Raw genomic sequence first — 25,867 nt, forward strand, 5'->3', positions numbered from 1 at the left:
GTGAGAATGAAATATAATTGTAATTTCCTAAATAAATATAGGTTCCACATTTTTGCCTCTTGTAGGACATTTATATAAAATGAGACAACTTTCTTTTCATGTTTCTTGAAGAGTATCTGGATCTTGTTGTATCAGATGTTGATAAATGAAATTCAGTATTCAACACACAAACTGTGCTCTTGTTTATGTGGGAAATAAATGTAATAATTATTTTAGGCTGACTGTTGTGATGCTAAGTTTTTTAACAGTGTGCAAGAAAATGATTATGACATCTGCTATTATTACTTCTGTTTGTGAGTGTTTAATGTTGTCTTGCTAATGAGGCCACAAGAAGAGCAGCACTAGCTGCATGTTGACAAGTATTGGGGAGGAATTAGCCATGACACTAGCCATGACACTAAACACACCTTGCTACCGTTTTCCTGAAAGATAAGATAAGATAATTTTGTCATTATTAGGCCTTTACAGCAATAGACAATTTTTTAAAAACATAATGTAATCATTAAATTAACAGATAGAACTGTTTGGCCATGTCAGTTGTTAGCTTACAATTCCATGTCAATTCCAGTCAAAAAATTCTTTTAATTCATAGAAGGGGTTGACAACAAGTCATTTATTTAATGTTTTCCTAAATTTACACTCTGGAAGATTTTGTACCACCTGCGGAAGCTAAGTAAATAGTTTGTAGTCCAGTAGCTCATAGCTATTGACTGACTTTGGTAACCTATAGTATGACATATGTATGGAATTATTATTTCTTGTAGTGTGACCATCAATATTATTTCTAAGTTTTACTTCATGTAGATTCTTCTTTGTATATGTTAACACTTGGTATATATGCAGATTTATAATAGTCATTATTTTACATTCAGGAAACGAGGGCTTACAATGTGCTTTATGCTGCGAAAATGTAATAACGTTTGAGGTAGTTGGGTTGTATAGAGGTTGTAGAACTGAAACATACCACTTAATCGATTGAATACTTTTATTGTTCCTAGAAATAGGTACACAACGTGACACATTGAAAATCCACAGTCGCTTGATTCGACAACATGGCGAACACTTCTCTAAACAATTTTTCAATGAAGTTAGTTCAAAGATGAGTTAGTCAATTGCTTGCGGTTGATAACCGCCACAGAGCCCCCGCATTGTCACGCAACAACACAACACATTTGACAGCAATCCTCAGCATTTGCTTCAAATTGCAGGCTTTAGTCTGGCAGTAAGCATCTCACTGTAACATACACTTTTTATTGTTGTGCCACTTTCCCCATAATGTTCCAGTTCTGGGCCTTATGTGTCCCAAAAAACCGTGAGCATCAGGTTTCCTGTGGGCGGTTGGGTCTTGAACTTTTTCTTGCACAGTGAATTTGGATGTTTCCATTCCATACTCTGCTGTTTACTCTCGGGCTCGTAATGATGGATCCATGTTTCATCATCAATAATGATCCTGTCCAAGAAGGTGTCTCCTTCGTTACCATAGCAATCCAAATGTTTTTTGCCAATGTCCAAGCGTATTTGTTTATGCAACTTTGTGAGCTGTTTTGGGACCCATCTTGCATAAACTTTATGAAACCCAAATCTGTTGTGGATTATTATGTAGGCAGAATTGTGACTAATTTGCAGATAGTTTGTCAATAGTTAATTGTCTGTCTAAAAGAATCATTTCACGTGAATGCTCAATGGTTTCTTCACTAGTGGTGGTAAACAGTCATCTGGCTCCTTCATTATGGATAACACTTGTGGGACAATTTCATAATTTTTCAATCCATTTGTAGTCACTCCATTGTGGCATAACACTGTTGCCGTACTGTACAGAAAATCTTCAATGAATTTCGGCCTTGACACACCTTCCGACCACAAAAAACAACGAAACTAACTTAGCAGCTTGAAAATTGCAAAGATATGACAACAAATAAACAAAGCATGCATTACCAATCTAAAACGACAGTACTACCAATATTAACAAAAATATAACTAAATTGCGTATAATAATTGACTTACCCTCATATTTGGCTGTGAGAATGCTATATTTTAAGTATTCAGTTTGAACTGAATGATTTTGTGTACTTTTAAAGTTTAATTGAAATAAATAAACTAACAAAAATTGTTTCAGGAGATGAGACGGGAACTTATAAAGCATAGTGACTGGAATGTCATTGTTGTAGACTGGGCTGGTGGTTCTTTGCCACTTTACACACAAGCCACTGCAAATACAAGACTAGTTGGCCTTGAACTAGCTTATTTTGTCAACTACTTGGAGGTAATTATCCCACTATTGTTCTACTTTAGTCAGTCTTGATGGAAAATAGTTCTTGAGCTTTGTATTGAAACCATTATTTCTTTGATATGACAGAACAAGCATTTAACAAGGCAAATATGCAGTACCAGTAGTCATACATAAATTATTTTACTGAATTAAACAAATTATTTTGCACACTATGTGGTGCAAGTGAAGTGAGTAGTTCTCTGTAACAGACTGGATTAATTCTACTCATCTGTAGCTCACCAATCACTGATGTCATTTGATGTCATCATGTGGAATATTATTTTTGTGCTGTTCTTACACTTTATTTTTTTATTATCTGTTTTTATGTGACATAAAATTGCAGTTACTCATGGAAACACCCTTTTTTTCTGCAGCTTCTCAGAATGATTCAGTCAATTTTCTGATTGAAGACACTTAGCTCTAAGATTTAGTATCTTTTTCAAATCAATGTCAAGTGCTTAGGTAAGCCACTTGTAAATTCACTTGAATTATAGAGTGGGTGTTGTACACTGAGTATGACTGAGACAGGTAATTTCTGTTGTTACTTAATAATGTCTGTGTGAAAAATCATTGGTGACATAGTTGGTATTAGCTCTTAGTAAAACAGACACATATAACAATATTTTTGAATATGGATATGAGTGACTTGTGATTTCTATAATTTAGGATGGCTGTTTAAATATATTTTCTCCACTGAACATTATATCATCATCTAATTTCACATCTCTCCTTACAGATATCTGATTCAAATTGTTGATTTCATCTGATTTGATGCTATAAATAAAAAATAAAAAATAAGTGTGGAAATTTGAGGACAGATAATGCACATAACCTCACAGCTGTTCATAGTTACGACCTTAGCAAATCGACTGAGTATTTCATTCTTAGGTGAGATTGAAACTAATACTCCAGCTGGTTTGCAAAAGCTAAACACTGATAGAAAATTAGAAAAATGGTAGCAGAAAACAGTGTTTTAGTTACTTCTAAAACAGTGATACTCTCTCACTCACAAGAGGGAGAGGGAGGGAGGGGCTGGAAGGAGGATGGTAGGGCTTGAGAACATAATTGTGGAGCTATGTTGCTGCAGAATGTAGAATGTATGAATGTAATTTATTCATCTTATAATGTTTGTTGTTGTTGTTGTCTTCAGTCCTGAGACTGGTTTGATGCAGCTCTCCATGCTACTCTATCCTGTACAAGCTTCTTCATCTCCCAGTACTTACTGCAACCTACATCCTTCTGAATCTGCTTGGTGTATTCATCTCTTCGTCTCCCTCTGCGATTTTTACCCTCCACACTGCCCTCCAATGCTAAATTTGTGATCCCTTGGTGCCTCAGAACATGTCCTACCAACCGGTCCCTTCTTCTTGTCAAGTTGTGCCACAAACTCCTCTTCTCCCCAATTCTATTCAATACCTCCTCATTAGTTATGTGATCTACCCATCTAATCTTCAGCATTATTCTGTAGCACCACATTTCGAAAGCTTCTATTCTCTTCTTGTCCAAACTATTTATTGTCCATGTTTCACTTCCATACATGGCTACACTCCATACAAATACTTTCAGAAACAACTTCCTGACACTTAAATCTATACTCGATGTTAACAAATTTCGCTTCTTCAGAAAGGCTTTCCTTGCCATTGCCAGTCTACATTTTATATCCTCTCTACTTCGACCATCATCAGTTATTTTGCTCCCCAAATAGCAAAACTCCTTTACTACTTTAAGCATCTCATTTCCTAATCTAATTCCCTCAGCATCACCCAACTTAATTTGACTACATTCCATTATCCTCATTTTGCTTTTGTTGATGTTCATCTTATATCCTCCTTTCAAGACACTGTCCATTCCGTTCAACTGCTCTTCCAAGTCCTTTGCTGTCTCTGACAGAATTACAATGTCATCGGCGAACCTCAACGTTTTTGGTTCTTCTCCATGGACTATAATACCTACTCCGTATTTTTCTTTTGTTTCCTTTATTACTTGCTCAATATACAGATTGAATAACATTGGAGACAGGCTACAACCCTGTCTCACTCCCTTCCCAACTGCTGCTTCCCTTTCATGCCCCTCGACTCTTATAACTGCCATCTGGTTTCTGTACAAATTGTAAATAGCCTTTTGCTCCCTGTATTTTACCCCTGCCACCTTTAGAATTTGAAAGAGAGTATTCCAGTCAACATTGTCAAAAGCTTTCTCTAAGTCTACAAATGCTAGAAATGTAGGTTTGCCTTTCCTTAATCTATTCTCTAAGGTAAGTCGTAGGGTCAGTATTGCCTCACGTGTTCCAACATTTCTGCGGAATCCAAACTGATCTTCGCCGAGGTCGGCTTCTATCAGTTTTTCCATTTGTCTGTCAAGAATTCGCGTTAGTATTTTGCAGCTGTGACTTATTAAACTGATAGTTCGGTAATTTTCACATCTGTCAACCCCTGCTTTCTTTGGGATTGGAATTATTATATTCTTCTTGAAGTCTGAGGGTATTTCGCCTGTCTCGTACATCTTGCTCACCAGATGGTAGACTTTTGTCAGCACTGGCTCTCCAAAGGCCGTCAGTAGTTTCAATGCAATGTTGTCTACTCCCGGGGCCCTGTTTTGACTCAGGTCTTTCAGTGCTCTGTCAAACTCTTCACGCAGTATCGTATCTCCTATTTCATCTTCATCTACATCCTCTTCCATTTCCGTAATATTGTCCTCAAGTACATCGCCCTTGTATAGACCCTCTATATACTCCTTCCACCTTTCTGCTTTCCCTTCTTTGCTTAGAACTGGGTTTCCATCTGAGCTCTTGATATTCTTACTAGTGGTTCTCTTTTCTACAAAGGTCTCTTTAATTTTCCTGTAGGCAGTATCTATCTTACCCCTAGTGAGATAAGCCTCTACATCCTTACATTTGTTCTCTAGCCATCCCTGCTTAGCCATTTTGCACTTCCTGTCGATCTCATTTTTGAGACGTTTGTATTCCCTTTTGCCTGCTTCATTTACTGCGTTTTTATATTTTCTCCTTTCATCAATTAAATTCAATATTTCTTCTGTTACCCAAGGATTTCTGCTAACCCTAGTCTTTTTACCTAATTTATCCTCTTCTGCCTTCACTACTTCATCCCTCAGAGCTACCCATTCTTCTTCTACTGTATTTCTTTCCCCCATTCCTGTCAGTTATTCCCTTCTGCTCTCCCTGAAGCTCTGTACAACTTCTGGTTTAGTCAGTTTATCCAGGTCCCATCTCCTTAAATTCCCCCCTTTTTGCAGTTTCTTCAGTTTTAATCTACAGTTCGTAACCAATAGATTGTGGTCAGAGTCCACATCTGCCCCTGGAAATGTCGTACAATTTAAAACCTGGTTCCTAAGTCTCTGTCTTACCATTGTATAATCTATCTGATACCTTCTAGTATCTCCAGGATTCTTCCATGTATACAACCTTCTTTTATGATTCTTGAACCAAGTGTCAGCTATGATTAAGTTATGCTCTGTGCAAAATTCTACCAGACGGCTTCCTCTTTCATTTCTCTCCCCCAATCCGTATTCACCCACTATGTTTCCTTCTCCCCCTTTTCCTACTCTCGAATTCAAATCACCCATGACTATTAAATTTTCGTCTCCCTTCACTACCTGAATAATTTCTTTTATCTCATCATACATTTCATCAGTTTCTTCATCATCTGCAGAGCTAGTTGGCATATAAACTGGTACTACTGTAGTAGGCATGGGCTTCGTGTCTATCTTGGCCACAATAATGTGTTCACTATGCTGTTGGTAGTAGCTTACCTGCACTCCTATTTTTTTTATTCATTATTAAACCTACTTCTGCATTACCCCTATTTGATTTTGTATTTATAACCCTGTATTGTCCGCCCCGGTAGCTGAGTGGTCAGCGTGACAGACTGTCAATCCTAAGGGCCCGGGTTCGATTCCCGGCTGGGTCGGAGATTTTCTCCGCTCAGGGACTGGGTGTTGTGTTGTCCTAATCATCATCATTTCATCCCCATCAACGCGCAGGTCGCCGAAGTGGCGTCAAATCAAAAGACCTGCACCAGGTGAACGGTCTACCCGACGGGAGGCCCTAGCCACACGACATTTCCATTTTTACCCTGTATTCACCTGACCAAAAGTCTTGTTCCTCCTGCCACCGAACTTCACTAATTCCCACTATATCAAACTTTAACCTATCCATTTCCCTTTTTAAATTTTCTAACCTACCTGCCCGATTAAGGGATCTGACATTCCACGCTCCGATCCGAAGGACGCGTTTTCTTTCTCCTGATAACATCGTCCTCTTGAGTAGTCCCCACTCGGAGATCTGAATGGGGGACTATTTTACCTCCGGAATATTTTACCCAAGAGGATGCCATCATCATTTAACCGTACAGTAAAGCTGCATGCCCTCGGGAAAAATTACGGCTGTACTTTCCCCTTGATTTCAGCCATACGCAGTACCACAACAGCAAGGCCGTTTTGGTTAGTGTTGCAAGGCCAGATCAGTCAATCATCCAGACTGTTGCCCCTGCAACTACTGAAAAGGCTGCTGCCCCTCTTCAGTAACCACACGTTTGTCTGGCCTCTCAACAGGTACTCCTCCATTGTGGTTGCACCTACAGTACGGCCACCTGTGTTGCTGAGGCACGCAAGCCTCCCACCAACGGTTCATGGGGGTGTCTCATAATGTACAGTTACAAATCAAATATTTTTGTTCTGGAGACACATCAAATTACTTTCTAAAAAAAATAGGGTTATAATAATTAACATATTTAAGCAGGCATTTCTGAATTTTTAAACATGAACAATTAACAAGAGCATATATAACACTTATGGTCATTTGGCAGCTTGCAATACAATTTATACAATATATTAACAATTTATTATACAATACATAATCTTTATTGTTTATTTTCTTTTCAAAATGCCAAACTATCCTGCATGAATCCTTCAACTGAATAACAACATTTTTCCACTAGTGTATTAAATAACAATCTCTTTAGTGGGTCAAACTACATATTTAACAGATTTGTGTTATTTAATTTATTGTAAATTTTTAATCCCTTGTACAATGGTGTTTGAGTGTAAAGTCTTAAATTATGAGAGTGAAGTTTGAAATTGTGTCTGTGACAAGTACTTTAATTGTGGTTGAAATGAAAATTGTCAAGTTAGTTTTGATTTTTATATCATCATCTCAGCCTTTTCCCATGTCACATGGGGTTGGCGTTGCTTTGCTGGATCCTTCTCTTCCATAAATGCCTATCCAGTGCTTCTTCTCATCCACCTTGACATTCTCATTTCTGCCACTTCCATCTTTCTCTTGGGCATTGGTAATTTGCCAAGTTTCTGCACTATAGAGCATCACAGGCCTCACCACATACTTGTAAAGCTTTCCTTTCATTCTGCAGCTAAGCTTTTTATCACACAGTACCCTGCTCAGTTCCCTCCAGTTCATCCATCCATTATTTACCCTGTAATGTATTTCGGCCTCCAGTCCTCCATTACTTTGCATGTAAGAGCCTAGGTATTTAAATTTCTTGACCAGCATCAGTTGTTCTCCTTGCAGATTAATATACAGATCTTTGGCATCCTTTGTACACATATACTCTGTTTTCACCCTGCTAATTCTCATTCCCCTTTCCTCTAGAGCTTTTTTGATTTTTATATATGAAAATAAAAACTTCTGTAGATATACAGAGAAGGAATGGTTAGTATTTTTAGTTTTTAAAATAATGGGTGACATGATGTTGTTTTTTGGACTAAACACATTTCTTCTGATTCTCTTTTGAAGAGTAAGTAATCTCGGGCTGTTCATTGAGTTTCCTCAGAAAATTATTCCATAATGAATTATAGCCTCAAAATAGCTGTGGTAAACTATCTTCCTTGTGTCCATAAGGCTGGAACAAGATAAGACAGTCATCGCATGAGCTAGGCTGTTTAGTTTGTTTTTGCTAAGTAGTCTACATGTGCCTTCAAATTTAAATTTTTGTCAAAATTTAGACCTAGAAATTTTACATAACTTTCTTCACCCGTTTCCTGATCACTGTGCACTTTTTTTATGGGAGATGCTGATGATGATTTAGCGCTGAACTGCAGTAATTGTGTTTTTGTGACACTGAGTTTTAATCCATTATGCTGAAACCATAATTCTAGGTTTCCCATTATATTTTACACAGTACCATGAATTTGTTCGAAATTTTCAATTGCAATTGTAACTGAGGTGTCATCTGTGAATAAAATGGAGTGAACATCAGTGCTTAAAGGTAAATCATGTATGTGCAGCAGAAAAAGATAAGGCCCTAAAGTTGAGCCATGTGGGACCACTGTACAAATCTGTTCCCACTCCAAGAATGATTTTTTTTCCATTTGAATTTAGAATAACTGTCTGTTTTTTTTCTGACAAATAAGATTTGGACCACTGCAATGCCCTGTCCACAATCCCATATCTCTCTAACTTGTGTAGAAGTAGTAAGTGATTGACCAAGTCAAAAGCTTTGGTCAAATCACAAAAAATACCTGTGACCTTTTTACCCTTATCTAAAGCAGAGCTTATCTTTTCACTGAATTACCTGATAGCATTTATTGTATTTTTCCCCTTTTGAAATGCAAATTGATTTTTAACTATAATGTCATTTTCTATAAGAACTTTTTCAAGATGTTTTGCAACAATCCTTTCTATCACCTCAGCAAAAACTGGCAACAGGGAAATAGGACAGTAATTTCCCATGTCATCATATCCTTCCTCAAATGAGTGATTTATAATTTTAGCCAATGGATGAGAAATGATGTTATAAACAGCCTTGACTGCAGTGTTTGGAATTTCATCCCACCCAGCTGATTTATTGTTTTTTTAAAGACACTATACCATCTTCTACATCTGTTGGATTAATTCTTTTGAATTTTTTAAGGCTTGCATTTTGTTTTATATTTACAAAGTTGACATCTAGCTTGTCCTGGTGGGCTGTGATATCTACTTCTGATTTTGCCACATTTATGAAGAAATCATTGAAACAGTTTGACATTTGAAAAGGATCTATAATTATATAATTTTAATTTTTATTTGGAGAATTTCTTGGCACTTGTTCTTTACTCCCAACTCAGATTTGACAATACCCCAATTTACCTTTGATTTATTTTCATGTTTACTAATATACTGTTTGTTAGACAACTTTTTGCTGCCTGTAAAACTTTTTTAAATGTATTCTTACATCTCTTTACATACCCCACAAAGTCAGCATTTTTGTTATGTTTTAACTCATTATGAAGCTGTCTTTTCCTGGCACTAGAAACTTTATTCCTGGTGCAGTCCAATTTATTTCATTGGCCACTCTTTGTCGCCAGGCTTGAGGGGGAAACATTTCGTTGAAAACATCTAGGAAACAGTTTAGCAATGTTTTGAATTCTTTTCACTTGACACACTATTGTCTAGAGGCCAGTTTGTAGTTCTTAGTTTATTAAAAATATATTTACATTCTCTTTTTACAAAGTCCCTTTTAAAACATGTTTTCACGCATTTTGGTTTCCCTATTTTTGCAAGCTCTATGAGCAGTGCTGAGTGATCTGATATGCCTAAATCTAAACAGAATTACTTCCATCCTCAAACTGATAATTTGTCAGAATATTGTCAATACATGTTTCAGAGTGGCTATTTCTTCTGGTACATTCAGTGAAATTCATTCGCGAGGACTATAAATTGTCCAAGTGAAATGTGTTTCTAGTGATGAGGCCAGCACTGCGATATCGTGGGTAAGAGAGGGAACCATTTTTGTACTAAGTGCACTTACAAGCTAGTTGGTGTTGGTGGCCACTGCATAGAAGAAATATAAATGTATGAGTGATGTTCAAAACTTTTCTGTCCTCAGAAAGAAATTGATATTCAGGAGATATCTGTTAAGTTTTTCATATTTTTTTATTTTTATTTTTCATCAAAGTCAGCTTCTAAATTAATATGCTTAGTGCAATGACTTTTCAACTTTTAATACATTATATAAAATTAGATTTTCCCAACTGTCCAGAATATGCACCTTCAGTTTATTTATTTGAAAGCTAGTCATGCAGTTTTGCTGCAACAATATGAGACATATGATGACATGTTATTGTGATGAAAGAGAACATTGTTTGCCAAAAAATTCATAACTGTACTGGGTGATTTTTTTCCACCATTTACAAACTCTAGGAATTCATCGATTAGAGAGTTATGGAACGAAAAAGGTCTAATGAACTTATGTGCAGTAATACATGGTTTCCATGCTAGAGACCATTTATTCAATCATAAATTGTTACAGAGAGTGTGGTGTAATACATGCTGTACCATGCAGCCACAGTTACAGTATGTGCTGAAAATGGTTTCCATGTGTCTCAACACATGCGTGTAGGTTCTGTAGTGTTTTCTGTCTCACACATTCACATTGGCCAGGCTGTATCTGAATAGTCTCAAAGGCAGCATGAATATGCTGCTCCAGTGTTTCCACATCTGGAATGGCCCCATATCCAGATATCACACAGGTTGAGATCCAGCGAACAAGCAGGCCATGCAACTAGAACCCCCTCATCTGATCCATCAACCAGAGAAGACATGATTGAAATGTGTCTGGATGTTAACAGCGAAGTGGGCTGGAGCACCATCATGTAGCAGCCACATAACCCTTCAAATCATCAGTAGCACTTCTTCCAGCAGGGCAGGCAAAGTCACCCACAAGAAACACTGAAAGTTCCAGCCTGTTAGGCAACATGGAAGGAAGAATGATCCCAAAATACGGTCGCCAATTATCCCTGCCAACATATTCCAGCTGCACTGATGCTGATGATTCACTGTCACCATACCATGCGGGTTCTGCATACTATCCCACAGATGACTGTTATGAAAGTTGAGGATACCACTCCGTGTAAAGATGGCCTCATCAGTGATTAGTGTGAATGACACAAGTCCTGGAATCACGGTTGCCTGGTGAAGAAACCAGTGACAAACCTGCTCCCAATGTAGAAAGTCTGTTGCTAGTAAGCCCTGCACACTCTAAGTGATAATGGTAGTAACAATTGTGGTGGAGAATGTTCCCCCCCAATCATCTGACTTACCCTGTCCTACTGGGCCAACTGCCTGGTACTGACATTGCAGTTGTCTTCCACAGTGTTAATCACATTTTCCTCCAAGTCTGTTGTCTGAACATGTAGGGTACATCTTTCATGGTTTCCTGCTTCCTGAAATGACCCTATCTCAGATAAATGGCAGAACACTGTTGCAAGAATTAAATGCTGTGATTGTTGTGGATGGTGTTAGGTCTCCTGATACAATCTTGCTGCCTGCAGCCTGTTGCCATTGGCCTTCCCATAAGTAAGCACCATGTCGTCAAGCTGTCAGTTCAAATACAGAACCATTGTGTACAATGCTGTATCACATCCACTTCAGGATGAGTCAGCAAGAGAAGTGAATTGGACACCACATTACCAACTACTAGGGCAAGAGAGTGTGCTAGGGTATGATGTATGAGGAACAGTGCCACGGTCTAGGAGGAAACCATGCATATTGTAACTGTGGCTGCATGGCACAGCCTGTCTTAGAATGCCATCTCTGTAACAAAGTGTGATGCAATAATGGCCTCTAGCATGGAAACCATGCATTTCTGGACATAAGTTAATTAGACCTTTTTGGTTCTGTATCCTCTCATCAATCAATCCCTAGAATTTGTACGTGGTGGGGAAAAACACACTGTATATCTTACATAGTATCATTTAGTTTACCTGCTAGTGAAGCATAATGTTCTCCTGTGATGCTTTTGCCCTTGTGGATATAATATATGATAATCACACCATGAAATTTCCAAAAACTGTAGGCAGTAGTAGCCGACCGAGACAGACGCAGCAACAGGGAAGTAACCGCTTTTGTGACATTTACGAGTTCCTAACCAGGAGCAAATTCTATTATATCATATTTGTGCTTTAATAGTTTAGTTTCTTGAGTTTTTGCGTGTAAATTTAACATCTAATAGCCACAGTTCTCACGTTTTTGTTGGAAAGTAAACCGATTTTGTGACATATTACACGTTCCTAATCAGGGGCAAATTATTTAGTTTCACCTGAGTGCTTTGGTAGTTAGGTTATTGAATACCTGCATATTACTAGACACAGTTCATGCATTTTTGTCAGGGTCTACAGTAGAGTTGTGCAACACGTGCTGATAGTCCATTTATTTGCATAGTTTAGTTTTCCATGGTCTTTAGTATGGACAGGGACTGCGATTGTTGTGTGCGGATGCAAGCTGAGTTGGTGACACTTTGCTCTCAGCTTCAGGCTGTGATGGCTTTGGTTACACGGCTTGAGGCTGCAGTGGATGGGCACCACTGTTGTGGACTGGCCGTGGAGATCCAATGGACATCTAGCACATCAGAGTCCTCCGATCGGTCCTCACCTGTGGCCAACCTGGCTGACCCCTCACCTGTGGTCGAGTGGGAGGTCGCCCCAGGGCGAAGCAGACAGCGAAAGACTTCCCAGGCGGCTGCACATAAGGTCTCCCCAGTTTATCCAACAAACGAGTTCCAGGTGCTGTGTGTGCCTGACACTGTCGTTGAGCCAGATGCTGTTGCCTGTCCTGTTTCAGAGGAAACCACTCAGCCTGCAAGATCCGGGCAATCACAGAGGGTGGGATTATTGGTAGTTGGGAGCTCCAACATTAGGCACGTTATGGGTCCCCTTAGGGACTTGGCTGACAAGAAGGATGAGAAAACCAATGTGCACTCCATGTGCATACCGGGTGGAGTCATTCCAGATGTGGAAAGCGTCCTCCCAGATGCCATGAAGAGCACAGGTTGCACCCAACTGCATGTGGTTGCTCACGTCTCTACCAATGATGTGTGTCACTTTGGATCAGAAGAGATTCTCTCTGGTTTCGAGCGGCTAACAGAAGTGCTAAAGGCTGCCAGTCTTGCTTGCAAGATGAAAGCAGAACTGATCACTTGCAGCATAGTCGACAGGACCGATTGCGAACCTCTGGTCCAAATGGAGGGTCTGAATCAGAGACTCAGACTGTTCTGTAACCGTGTAGGCTGCAGAGTCCTCGACTTGTGCCAAAGGGTGGTTGGGTTTCGAGTTCCGCTGAATAAGTCAGGTGTCCACTATACGCAGGAGGCGGCTACACATGTAGCAGGGACTGTGTGGCGTGGACTGGGTGGTATTTTAGGTTAGAGGGTCTCGGGAAAACACAAGAAGGTCTTCAGTCACAAACGGTGCAGGCTGAACGCAGGAAGAACGTAGATACAGGAACCATTGGTATAACAGTTGTAAATTGTCATAGCTGTGTTGGGAAAGTACCAGAGCTCCAAGCGCTAATAGAAAGCACTGATGCTCAAATTGTTATAGGCACTGAAAGCTGGCTAAAGCCAGATATAAGCACAGCTGAAATTTTTCTGAAGAACCTAACAGTGTTCTGAAAGGATAGGCTAAACACGGTTGGCGGTGGCGTGTTTGTTGCTATCAGAAGTAGTTTAACTTGTCGTGAAATTGAAGTAGATACATCCTGTGAGTTAGTACGGTCAGAGGTCATTGTTGGTAACCAGAATAAAATAATAATTGGATCCTTTTACCGACCTCCCAATTCAGATGACACAGTTGCTGAAAGGTTCAAAGGAAACTTGAGTTTGATTTCTAACATGTACCCGACTCATACGATAATAGTTTGTGGTGACTTTCATTTACCCTCGATATGTTGCCGAAAATACATGTTTAATTCTGGAGGTACGCATTGAATATCATCTGAAATTGTGCTAAATGCATTCTCTGAAAATTATTTCGAGCAGTTAATTCATGAGCCCACGTGAATAATAAATGGTTGATGAAAACACACTTGACCTCTTAGCAACAAATAATCCTGTGTTAATAACGAGCATCAAAACTGATTGAGGGATTACTGAAAACAGGGTTGTCGTAGTGAGATTGAATATTGTAATCCCAAAAGCCTCAAAAAATAAGCCTATTCAAAAAAGCAGATAAAAATTCACCTGACGCCTTCCTGAGAGACAGTCTCGACTCATTTCAAATGAGACCAGATGTGGCTTAAATTCAAAGAAATAGTATCGGCAGCAATCGAGAGAGTTATACCAAATAAATTAACAAATGACAGAGCCGATCCTCTTTGGTACACAAAACAGGTTAGAACACTGTTGCAGAAACAATGAAACAAACATGCCAAATTTAAATAGACGCAAAATCCCCAAGATTGGTGATCTTTTACAGAAGCTCAAAATTTAGCACGGACTTCAATGTGAGATGCTTATAACAGTTTCCACAATGAAACTTTGTCTCAAAACCTGGCAGGAAATCCAAAGAGGTTCTGGTCATATGTGAAGTATGTTAGTGGCAAGAAACAATCAATGCCTTCTCTGTGCGATAGCAATGGAGATACTATCGAAGACAGTGCTGCCAAAGCAGAGTTACTAAACACAGCCTTCTGAAATGCCTTCACAAAAGAAGACGAAGTAAATATTCAAGAATTCAAATTGAGAACACTTGCCAACTTGAGTGACGTAGAAGTAAATATCCTCGGAGTAGTGCAGCAACTTAAACCACTTAATAAAAGCAAGTCTTCTGGTCCAGACTGTAGACCAATTAGGTTCCTTACAGAGTATGTTGTTGCATTAGCTCCATACTCAACAATCATATACAACCGTTCGCTTGATGAAAGATCCGTACCCAAAGACTGGGAATTTGCACAGGTCACACCAATATTAAAGAAAGGTAGTAGGAGTAATTCACTAAATTTCAGGCCCACATCATTAACGTCGATATGCAGCAGGATTTTGGAACATATATTGTGTTAGAACATTATGAATTACCTCAAAGAAATTGGTCTATTGACACACAGTCAACACGGGTTTAGAAAACATCGTTTCTGTGAAAGACAACTAGCTCTTTATTCACATGAAGTGTTGAGTGCTATTGACAAGGGATTTCAGATCAATTCTGTATTTCTGGATGGCTTTTGACACTGTACCACACAAGCGGGTCGTAGTGAAATTGCGTGCTTATGGAATATCATGTTGCACCACTGCGTAGGCAACTGCATTCTTGGCCTGTGGCTGTGGCCAATCATTCTGGTGGACAACTGGTTGGTTGCCATACATAAAAAAGTATGCAGTGATTGCAGCAGGGTTGGTATATGACATAGCTGCTTGCACAGTTGGCCCTGCATCTGATGGGCCTGAAACAAGACTGGAGTAGGAAGGGTTGGCTGGGTGGATTGGGCATGTCCTGCATCTGGATCTCCCAAATGGATATGATCCCTATACAGGGGATGGAAGTAGGAGCAGCTTAAGGGTGGACTGGGATGTTGTATAGGTTGAGTGGGTGATGGAATATCACTTGAGGAGGTGTGGGAAGGATCTAGGGTATGGTTTCCATCATTTCTGGGCATGCTGATAGATAATCAAACCCCTGGTGTAGGATATGGTTCATTTCTTCCAATAGAGAGTGATACTGGGTGACAAGGATGGCACTCCTTTATAGCTGATTTTTGAAGTGATAGGGGGATTATGGGTGTGTTAGGATATGACATGGGAAATCTGTTTGTGGATTAGGTTTGGGGGGTTGTGCATATCTGTGAAGACCCTCATGAGACTTTCAGCACATTGGGCAAGGGAGTTCTTGTTACTGCAGATACTCCATCCTGTACTGTTGGTGATTTGTGGGCTAATATGGACAGAGTTGTGGATGGAGCCCTCAGAAAAGTGGAGGTCAGCATCCAGGAAGGTGGCATTTTGGACTGAGGAAAGGTGTTGAGGTTATGAAGGATAGGGCATTTTGGCCCTTATTTGATATGAAAATATCATTAATGATCTTGAAACAGACAAGGGATTTGGAAAGCTAGGAAGGTTTCCTCTAGGTGGCCCATAAAATGGTTGGCATAGAAGGATGCCATGTGGATGGCTATGGCTGCAATGTTGATTTGTTTATATATATTCCTGTAAAAGGAGAAGTAGCTGTATGTCAGGATCTAATTGGTTAGGTGTATGAGAAATAGGGTAGTGGGTATGTAGTCTGAAGTATGCTGCGAGAGGTAGCGTTTGATAGTGGCAAGGTCATGGGCATGAGGTGTGTTGGTGTATAGCATCAACAGTGATGAGTGGGGATTCAGGAGGTAAAGTGGCAAGGATGATGGAGTATTTTTGATGTGAGGGGCTAGGTTCTAGGCAATTGGTTGAAGATATTGTTCGCCAAGAGTGAAAATTCTTTCAGTTGGAGCCTTATAACCAGCTACAATGGGTTGTCTAGGATACTTGAGTTTGTGGCACAAGGAAGAAAGACTTTTAGGTATTATTAGCTGCATCGGGCATAGACAAAACAAAGCACACCCACGCCCACACACACACACACACACACACACACACACACACACACACACACACACGGCTACTTTCATCTCAGGCACTCAGTGTGCCTGCCTGCCACTCAGTGTCCCTGTATGTGGTGAGCAGCAATCTATCCTTTTCATATTGTTATTATTCCTTTCTGGATTTTCCATTGTTTAAAGTGTAGAAGGTTTCACATTTGTTCTCAACAAGTATTTTGGACACTCTAATTAAGTTACTCAATTTAAAAAATAAGGTAGTAAAACTATAATGCTGAAACTGGCAAGTGACGTGGTAGAGTACAGTCAAACATTTCAAGTTCTCACATGGAAATATTAAAAGGTTCAAATTTATTAGTATAACATTATAATGAGAAAAATATTAAGATTTCACTGCTGAATCACACTAGCTATGTTTCAGCATGTTCCCACATAATTCGAAGATCACATAATGGTCCACATATGAGGGGGTTTCAATAAGTAATGAATCACATTTTTTGTTGGCCAATTTCTGTTGAAATAATGCAGAATTTGTCTTGGGACATCATGAACTATACCATCTTCAGCCCCTATAGTTTTATGATTTATCCAATAGGTGGCTGTGCTATACATAGGCCTCAAAATGGCATCTGTAACAGAAGTGCATTCCAAGCAGAGAGCTGTCATTGCATTTATTTTTGCAGAAACAAGAGTATCACAGGTATTAATAGGCACTTGCAGAATGCCTACAAGGACCTCGAAGTGAACAAAAGTGTGGTGAATCATTAGGTGAAGCATCTGTCATAATTGCAACAAGGTTGTGCAAACGTGCTGGCTGTGATTCCTGCAGTGTTGGAACGTGTGGACACTCTCGTTTGAGGTGATCAACAGACCACAGTCAAACACATTGCTGCACAACTGGACATCTCTGTTGGCAGTACTGACATACACATCCACCGGCTGGGGTACTCAAAAGGGCTGTGCCCACTGGGTTCCTGACTGCCTAACGGAAGACCATAAAGACCAACAAACGACCAGCTGTGCAGAACTGCTCATGCATTACAAGGTTGGCCATGACAAGTTTTTGTTGAACATTGTCACATGTTGAAATGTTACTATCACAGGGTGGGTCACTTTGCAATCTCTCTATAGGTATATTACTGATCAGAAGCTTAAAGACTCATCTGGCTGACCGTATGTTATGTAGCTCGTAGGCCAAGTTAGTTCCACTACCTTCTTCACAGAGATTGCATATAACGACACCTCTGTATATCCAAAGATTACTAAAATTATTATTTAGACAGGTTCACTGTACTCTAGTGGTCAAATTGTGAGCACTGTATAGTCTAAATGCTTCAGAAAAATTATCTTTTGGCATAATTCTGTTAGTGGAAACCAAAGATCTTCTTCTGTTCTTTTATCCGTGCAAACAAAGGATGACTGTTCATACCGAGACCCATAAAGTGTGTTGCTTTACTTATTGAATGCTGTTCCTATATCACAATCAATGTAATCTACTGATGATATGTTCAGAATATGTGATAGATGTGGCATTGTAGACAAGAGAACTTGCACGGTGAGTAAGAATGTCATGGTGTGGAATTGTTGTAGTTGATATTACTGATCTGAAGAACCATTAACTTTTAAGGCCCCAGACCCCATGTAATGTATTGTTGGCAGCGTACCTTACACACTTTAATTAAAATTGTTTCCATTTATTCCATCTTGAACTGGAGAATTTTGTTGTAAGAAGACAAGTATCCTGCTAAATTGTATACCCATAGGTTCTGTAAGTAAATACAATCTTGTCTATGACACTACCACTTTGACATGGTGAAAGAGAACTCATTAGGAAATAGTTTTGCATATTCCAACTATACATTAATGTCAGCTGTTTGTGACACATAAAAATTTGTGCCAGACCAGAAGTCAAATCTGGATTTCCCACTTATTGGGAGCGGTCACCTTAACCACTTTGGCTATCTGAGCACACCTCCAGGACTGATCCAGAGTGCCATATTTCACATAGTCACAACACTTAGTCTCTCACAATTTGTGTGGGAGACAAATATTGTATTGTCATTTTATTCTGTTGAGGCATGGATACATCATTGATGATTACAGTGTCTGTGTTTATACAGTGTCTGTATCTTCATAATAAAATGTCCTTCAGACATTGTAACCATCAATAATTAATCCATGCCTTGATGGGCTAAAGTGGTGTTATAATATTTGCATCCCCGTGTGGGAATCAAGAATTGTGTGAGAATTAGCATTGTGGCTAAGTGAGTAATAGAAGTTTGGATTGATCCAGGAGACGAACTTGGATAGCTGAAGTGGTTAAGGTGAGAAATCCAAGTTCTTCTTCTGGTTGATCACAAATTTTCATGTGTCACAAAAAGCTGACACCAATGTATAATTGCAATATGCAATTCTATTTCATAATATTTACCACAACTGTAATTGGTGGTGACAGTGTCTGTTACTTCAGATATGCATGCATGTCTGAAGGACATTGTGAAGATACAGACACTGTTAAACACAGATATCATAACCATCAGAGAGTACTAGCCTGTCACAAATTTTCAGCCTTCACAATCAATTTATTTTAGTGGCTGTAGGTACCTGAAGTCTTGATTACTCATAATATAGTTTCTTTATGGCCACTGTACCACCGGTGGTGTCTGTTCTATTCGGCATTTCTGACATATCTGACAAAATGGACACCACATATCTGTATAAATACGAGTGAGGATAGCTCTAGGTACTTTTTGTGCCAGTAAACTATGTCTCTTGAACCCTTGCAGCACTTAGCGAATGCTACATGCAATGGGGCTAATGGATGGGGTCACTACTTGAAAATGACAGACTGAGAATTTGGGTTGGTTGGGAAGTGTGTCCAGATGGCTTTTGCAGTTAAGACAATCATTCTAGAGAAACAGAGCATCCGCCTTAGAGTCTCAGTCTGGCAAAAATTTTCAGCCTTCACCATTGATTTATTTCAATGCCTGCAGGCAGATGAAGTCTTGATTCCTCATAATATAGCATCAAAGAGAAATTAGCTTACATTCACATTTCTATGGCATGAAATTGATTCATAGCTGTTGTTTGTGTTATTTTAAGTAGTAATGTGATAATGGAGAATGTTATGTAGATTAAAAATGTTAGTATGAAGAAAGAGAACCACTCACAATGCCACAATGTAGTGAATGTGTTGAGTTGTAGATGATGAGCATTTAAACAAGGTGATGAGCGTTATAACTCATGTTTAAAATGTGTGCATGCACACTCTCCCCTCTCTCTCTCTCTCTCTCTCTCTCTCTCTCTCACACACACACACACACACACACACACACACACACACACACACACCTGATGCAATGGCAGCTGACTGCCATTTGGTTGGCAAGAGATGTCAGAAAGGGCATGGTGCCTGTCTTCTGTTTAGCAACAGAGCAACAGAGTCAGGTCATTGGTAAGACACTTGACTCATATTTGGGAGGACAGAGGTTCAAATCCCCATCCAACAGTCAAGGTTCAGTTTTTCTATAATTTCCATAAATCATATAAAGCAGCAGCTTGTATGGCTCTTCTGTTCCTCCCAAATCTTACTTTGTGTCCCCTCTCAGGTGACCCAAACCTCTTTGAAGATCTAATGTGTGGCCCACACCCTGTATTTAAAAAGTACCATTAATCATGTGCAATTAAGTTACCTCACCTGCAAATATTCCTGCAAGCTTGGCAGGAAAGTGATAGCCAGTCTGCCAATTTCTAATGTACTACACCTTTCTTTCAATTCTTCAGTATCTCCACTTTCTGTCCCATAGATTTTATACACTCCCAATATTTTTGTAAGTCTGCTGGAATTGTGTTGTACCTAAAATATTATTATTTCTTTATTTTTTAGGCAAACTTTGGCCTTGATCCTGGAGATGTGCATATGATTGGCCACAGCTTGGGTGCACACACAGCTGGTTATGCAGGAGAGAGGATTAATGGCCTAGGTCGCATCACTGGCCTTGACCCTGCAGAGCCTTATTTCCAGGGATTGCCTACATTTGTACGCCTTGATCCAAGTGATGCAAAATTTGTTGATGTTATACACACTGATGGAAAATCTATATTCTTGTTAGGTGTGTTCATTTTTATTTAATATTATACATTTTATCTTTCATACTGAATGCATGCAAAATATTGTAAGAACTTCTATGGGACCAGAGGTGTCTTGAGGAAACTATCCTGTCTACTGACAGAAAATAACCATTGTATGCACTTGTGAAGTACTAAAAATGTTAGTTTCTTTCAGACTTCAAAACTTCTCATTCCCAATAATTGGTGGCAGGAGTAAGAGATAATGTTGTACCACAGTTTCTGATAGCCAGAATGTGTGTGTCATTGCACTGAGTAATCCTGCCCTGCTCTGCAATCCCTCACTGGAGTACTGGAGTTACTAGAATGGAGTATGCTGTGTGCTGGCACCTGGTCTCTCTCTCTCTCTGTCTGTCTGTCTGTCTGTCGGTGACACTACATTTGAAGCACACTTATCACTCACATATAATGTAATGAGTAAAAATAACAACTTAATATATAGTTGAGGCAGTGAGTCATCAACAGGTACATAGACAAGCACAAGAATGTTGCTGGTTTCAGATGAACCCTTTGTCAGAGCTAACAGGCCCTACACACACACACACACACACACACACACACACACACACACACACACACACACAGCTATACTGTCATGAGTGACTATTGGGCCTGATCTGCAGTTCGAAGCTTGACTGGATCCAGTCAAACTATTGTGACCATACTACCAAAGTTTGGATTGATATTTAGAAGTGATGTCATAACTGTATCATTATCTTAAAGGTGTTTTCCTTTGGATACAGTGGGCAAGCTGTGCCACATAAACAGCAGTTATCATGAAACTAAATGACTGGTGCTGACTGGAGTGATGTGGAACAGATCACCTGTGAACCATAGATTAGTGGAAAAACACTGTAATGGGAGGTGAAGCATTGTGGTGTTCTTAGTTTATGTATATAGTCCAGGTAAATTTCAATTGAACATTACTTACATTGTACATTGTTCCCACTATGAAAGATGAGAGATGAGCATTATGATTTGTGCCTGATTTTTATAGTTTAGTCCTGGATTCAGTTCTTGGAAGTCTGAGTGCCAAAATATATCAGACAGTTCTCTGCTAAGGAAGCAACTTGAGATGTGATAAAACAGTTTTGACAGTGCAGTGCTGCTAATAGCAAAGAGCAGGAGACACCAATTTTCAACGTTGAATGAAGTAAGACATTTGGCCCTGTACCATGATAATAAATCAACTGAGCACCTTGAGGGCAAGTAACAACACCAGGTAACAGCCAGAGCAGACCACCCCAAAATGGTTGCAAGTACCTTGACTTGCATTGGAGGTTACTAGAATGTCTTACTAAAAGTGTTGAAGTTGTACAAATTGTGAAGGGTTTACCTCTATCATTTTGACAATACAACGGACAAATATATATAATTTCTAATTGATTAGCATTCCTTAATGGCAGTATATGTACTTATAGATTAGTTTTATTTAAAATGTAAGGCTGAGAGTGTGATTCATCTAAAAAATTGTTTTTCAGGCTACGGCATGAGCCAACCATGTGGCCATATTGATTTCTACCCAAATAATGGAAAGGAGCAACCTGGCTGTGACCTTACAGAAACTCCTTTGCCTCTTACACTAATTAAGGAAGGTCTGGAGGAAGCAAGCCGGGTATTAGTTGCCTGTAATCACATACGAGCGATAAAACTCTTCACAGATTCTATCAATGGTGAATGTCCATATATTGCCCACAGGTGTGACTCATACCAAAAGTTTTTACAGGTATGTGTCAATCATTTTCTGACAAATCCTTGATGATGTATGTTAGACTATTGCTAAAAATGGTACTTTTGTGAGAAAGTCATTTTTTTCTTCTCTAACCATATAAAGAATTGTATGACATTTTGGTAATTTCTCTGTGTGACAGTAAAATTCATGTAAATGTGACTGCAGTGCATAGTGAATGTGACAGCTCAGCTGGCCAGTAGTAAGTAGGAAAGAGAATGGGATAAAATATTACCCGTAGCAGAATGATGCATGAATGGGGCTTTACAAACACTTAAGAATGAAACTTTTAATATTTGACTTCCTGGATTCACTTTAGTTTTTCCACTCATTTACTGGGCTTTATCTTCTATTAAGGTTACATAGTTTTTACATAATTATTTTGTTAGGGTTTGTTTAGGGCAGTGCTGTTTGCATTCATGTGATATCTGATTCAGTCATGTTTAGTTTAAATATGGAATTTCCATTTTCTTTAACTTTTATTGACATGTTTTGTTGCTCTATGACTTTGATTTCCCTATGCACCCTGTTTCCACAGTGATTCATTGTTTTGTTTCAATATAATATGCATGTATTTCCGAGTGACTAAATTAAATCAACAGGTAAAAAAGGTAATAAAAAAATGCATACATCCAGTATTCTTATAATTAGAAAGCATTCTATGACATAAAAATAATTGCTTTTTAAGTTACCAACCCAACCTCTCATACAACAGATATTAAAATTTTATATGCACTTTGGTACTTCTGAATTATTGTTGTTTACTTATTTTTGTTTGAGAAAACAGTAAAAAGTTTATAGTTTGTGATTGTTACCCATATACAGTATGTGATCAAAAGTACCTGCACATCTGGCTGAAAATGATTTACAAGTTCGTGGTGCACTCCATCGGTAATGCTGGAATTCAGGTTCACCCTTAGCCTTGATGACAGCTTCCACTCTCACAGGCATGTGTTCAGTCAGGTGGTGTAAGGCTTCTTGGGGAATGGCAGCCCATTCTTCACAGAGTGCTGCACTGAGGAGAGGTATCGATGTCGGTTGGTGAGGCCTGGCATGAAGCTGGTGTTCCGAAACATCCCAAAGGTGTTCTATAGGGTTCAGGTTAGGACTCTGTGCAGGCCAGTCCATTACAGGGATGTTATTGTTGCATAACCACTCTGCCACAGACTGTGCGTTATGAACAAGTGCTCAATCATGTTGAAAGATGTTGGCACTACACATGCTGGCAATGACGTTCACTTGGCATTTTTCATACCCTCGCCCTGACATTGGATCACCACATTGTGTGCCATGATTTGTCACTCCACACAATGTTTTTCCACGATTCAATCGTCCAATGTTTATGCTCTTTACACCAAGCAAGGCGTTGTTTGGCATTTACCGGCATGATGTGTGGCTTATGAGTAGCTGCTCAACCATGAAATCCAAGTTTTCTCCTGACGCAGTTTGGAATTCTTGTGTGATGGTCTGGATAGATGTCTGCCTATTACAGATTACAACCCTCTTCAACTGTCAGCAGTCTCTGTAAGTCAACAGAAAAGGTCAACCTGTATGATTTTGTGCTGTACATATCTCTTCATGTTTCCACTTCACTGTCGCATCGGAAACAGTGGACCTAGGAATGTTTAGGAGTGTGGAAATCTCACGTACTGATTTATGACACAAGTGACACCCAATCATCTGACCACGTTCAAAGTCTGAGAGTTCAATGGAGCTCCCCATTCTGCTCTGACGTAGTCTGACTACTGAGGTCGCTGATATGGAGTACATGGCAGTAGGTGGCAGCACAATGCACCTAATATGAAAAATGAATGTTTTTGAAGGTGCCCAGATACTTTTGATCACACAGTGTACATATGAAAACTCAATTTTTCAGTGTTATTGCATGTACCCTACATTTTCGTTACAAATTTTTTACTGCAAGAAGTTCTGAGGATTTTCCTACAGATATTTCCCTTGAGACATGTTTGAGCTTTCTTCTGACTTAACATAATGAAAAAGCACTGCATACTATCTGTCCTGTCAGAAAAAGGTAGACTGCAATAGATACATCTAGTTTTTGCTAGTGAGTTCTATGAGACATTATTGTCAATGTTTTCAGGGGCAGTGTTTCTCATGCCATGACAATTCAAGCAGCTGTGCCATAATGGGCCTTCGAGCTGATGAGCAATTACCAAATGCAGTTATTTCACCAGGAAGTAAATACTTTGTCACCACTGGAAAGGAGTATCCATACTGTCGTAAGTAAAGAGTTTTCACAGTGATTTTTTTACTGTACCCGACTTCCAGACTGTTGTTTTGTGATTCATTATGTACCTCTATTTATTTCTTATTCAGAATTTAACACTAGTGTTGATTATCATTTTGTTTTTGAGGGTAAGCTCCCAAATTTTTGTGCCCAATTATTTAATGGATTGTCACAGTTCATATGTAGTGTTTCAATGTGTGAATCTTCAGCCTAAGAGCATATATGACTTGTATGGAGTCAAAATAAATGAAGGATTACTCAAAGAATTGACTGACTATTTCCTTTAACAAAGCACTCTCAGTAATCTGAGTCATATACAAGCTGAACATCTATGTAGTATTGCAACAGTGAAGTCATGAGCATAGTCTATAATCAGTATCTTCTATAATCTGTACATATTGTGTGATTGGCCTGAAACATACATCCATCATTAAAACTTGGTAAGTGAATGAAAGGGTTAATTATAGATCCAGTTATGGAAAAAAATCCTTTAGAGATGTGATACTAGTCAATATGTGCATTAACAGAGAGACATACCTGTCTGGCACAAACTCTGTAGACTGCATTAAAATTAGCTGTCATTAAACTTCAATATTCTATTTGTAATTGGACGACAATTAAAGAACTTACTAAAACTGTCGGCAATGCCACTATGCCAAATACTATGCCAAAAAATTTCAAATGCCTCAGTTATATTGTGTAGCCACTGTTTTCCACTACTGCGTGTTTAATATTTACATGTTTTTGTTTGGTGCATGGGGTAATTTAAAACAGTCATGGACAATTGCTACCACATGAGTTACCTGTTTATAGTGTGAAACCAAATGCTGTGGGTACACATTCTTCAATCACAATGTTAGTCTATGCATTAACTTATCAGATGGCAGTAATCAAATTCAGTTAGTCAACTAAACCTTGGCAGATGTGCAGAGCTTGTTGTTAACCACTGAACAGATTGCTGGACTGGAATTACATCATATCTTTTTGTTTGAGGATATAGGTTTCACTACCAGTAAGTTAATAATAATAATAATAATAACAGATACGAAGAAAGTAAATTGGAAAAAGAAAACACTACATGGCAAGCACCCGTATCATCTAACACAGCCACACACAGATCAAGACGCATCCAACACATGGCTAAGAAAAGGCAATATATACAGTGAGATGGAAGGATTCATG

At 39.0% G+C, this 25,867-nt stretch overlaps 1 protein-coding gene across 1 annotated transcript in view; it reads left to right on the plus strand.

Moving 5' to 3' along the window:
• Positions 1–25,867, plus strand: part of LOC124721976 (pancreatic triacylglycerol lipase-like) — a 451,439-nt gene that overhangs the window by 376,271 nt on the left and 49,301 nt on the right. Inside the window, exons 6-9 of the mRNA XM_047247144.1 lie at positions 2,117–2,263; positions 20,467–20,692; positions 22,190–22,434; positions 24,539–24,677. Of these exons, the coding sequence (XP_047103100.1) occupies positions 2,117–2,263; positions 20,467–20,692; positions 22,190–22,434; positions 24,539–24,677 (757 nt within the window). The remainder of the gene's footprint in view (positions 1–2,116; positions 2,264–20,466; positions 20,693–22,189; positions 22,435–24,538; positions 24,678–25,867) is intronic.

This window comes from Schistocerca piceifrons, chromosome X, assembly GCF_021461385.2.
Source record: "Schistocerca piceifrons isolate TAMUIC-IGC-003096 chromosome X, iqSchPice1.1, whole genome shotgun sequence".
Classification (NCBI taxonomy): domain Eukaryota; kingdom Metazoa; phylum Arthropoda; class Insecta; order Orthoptera; family Acrididae; genus Schistocerca; species Schistocerca piceifrons.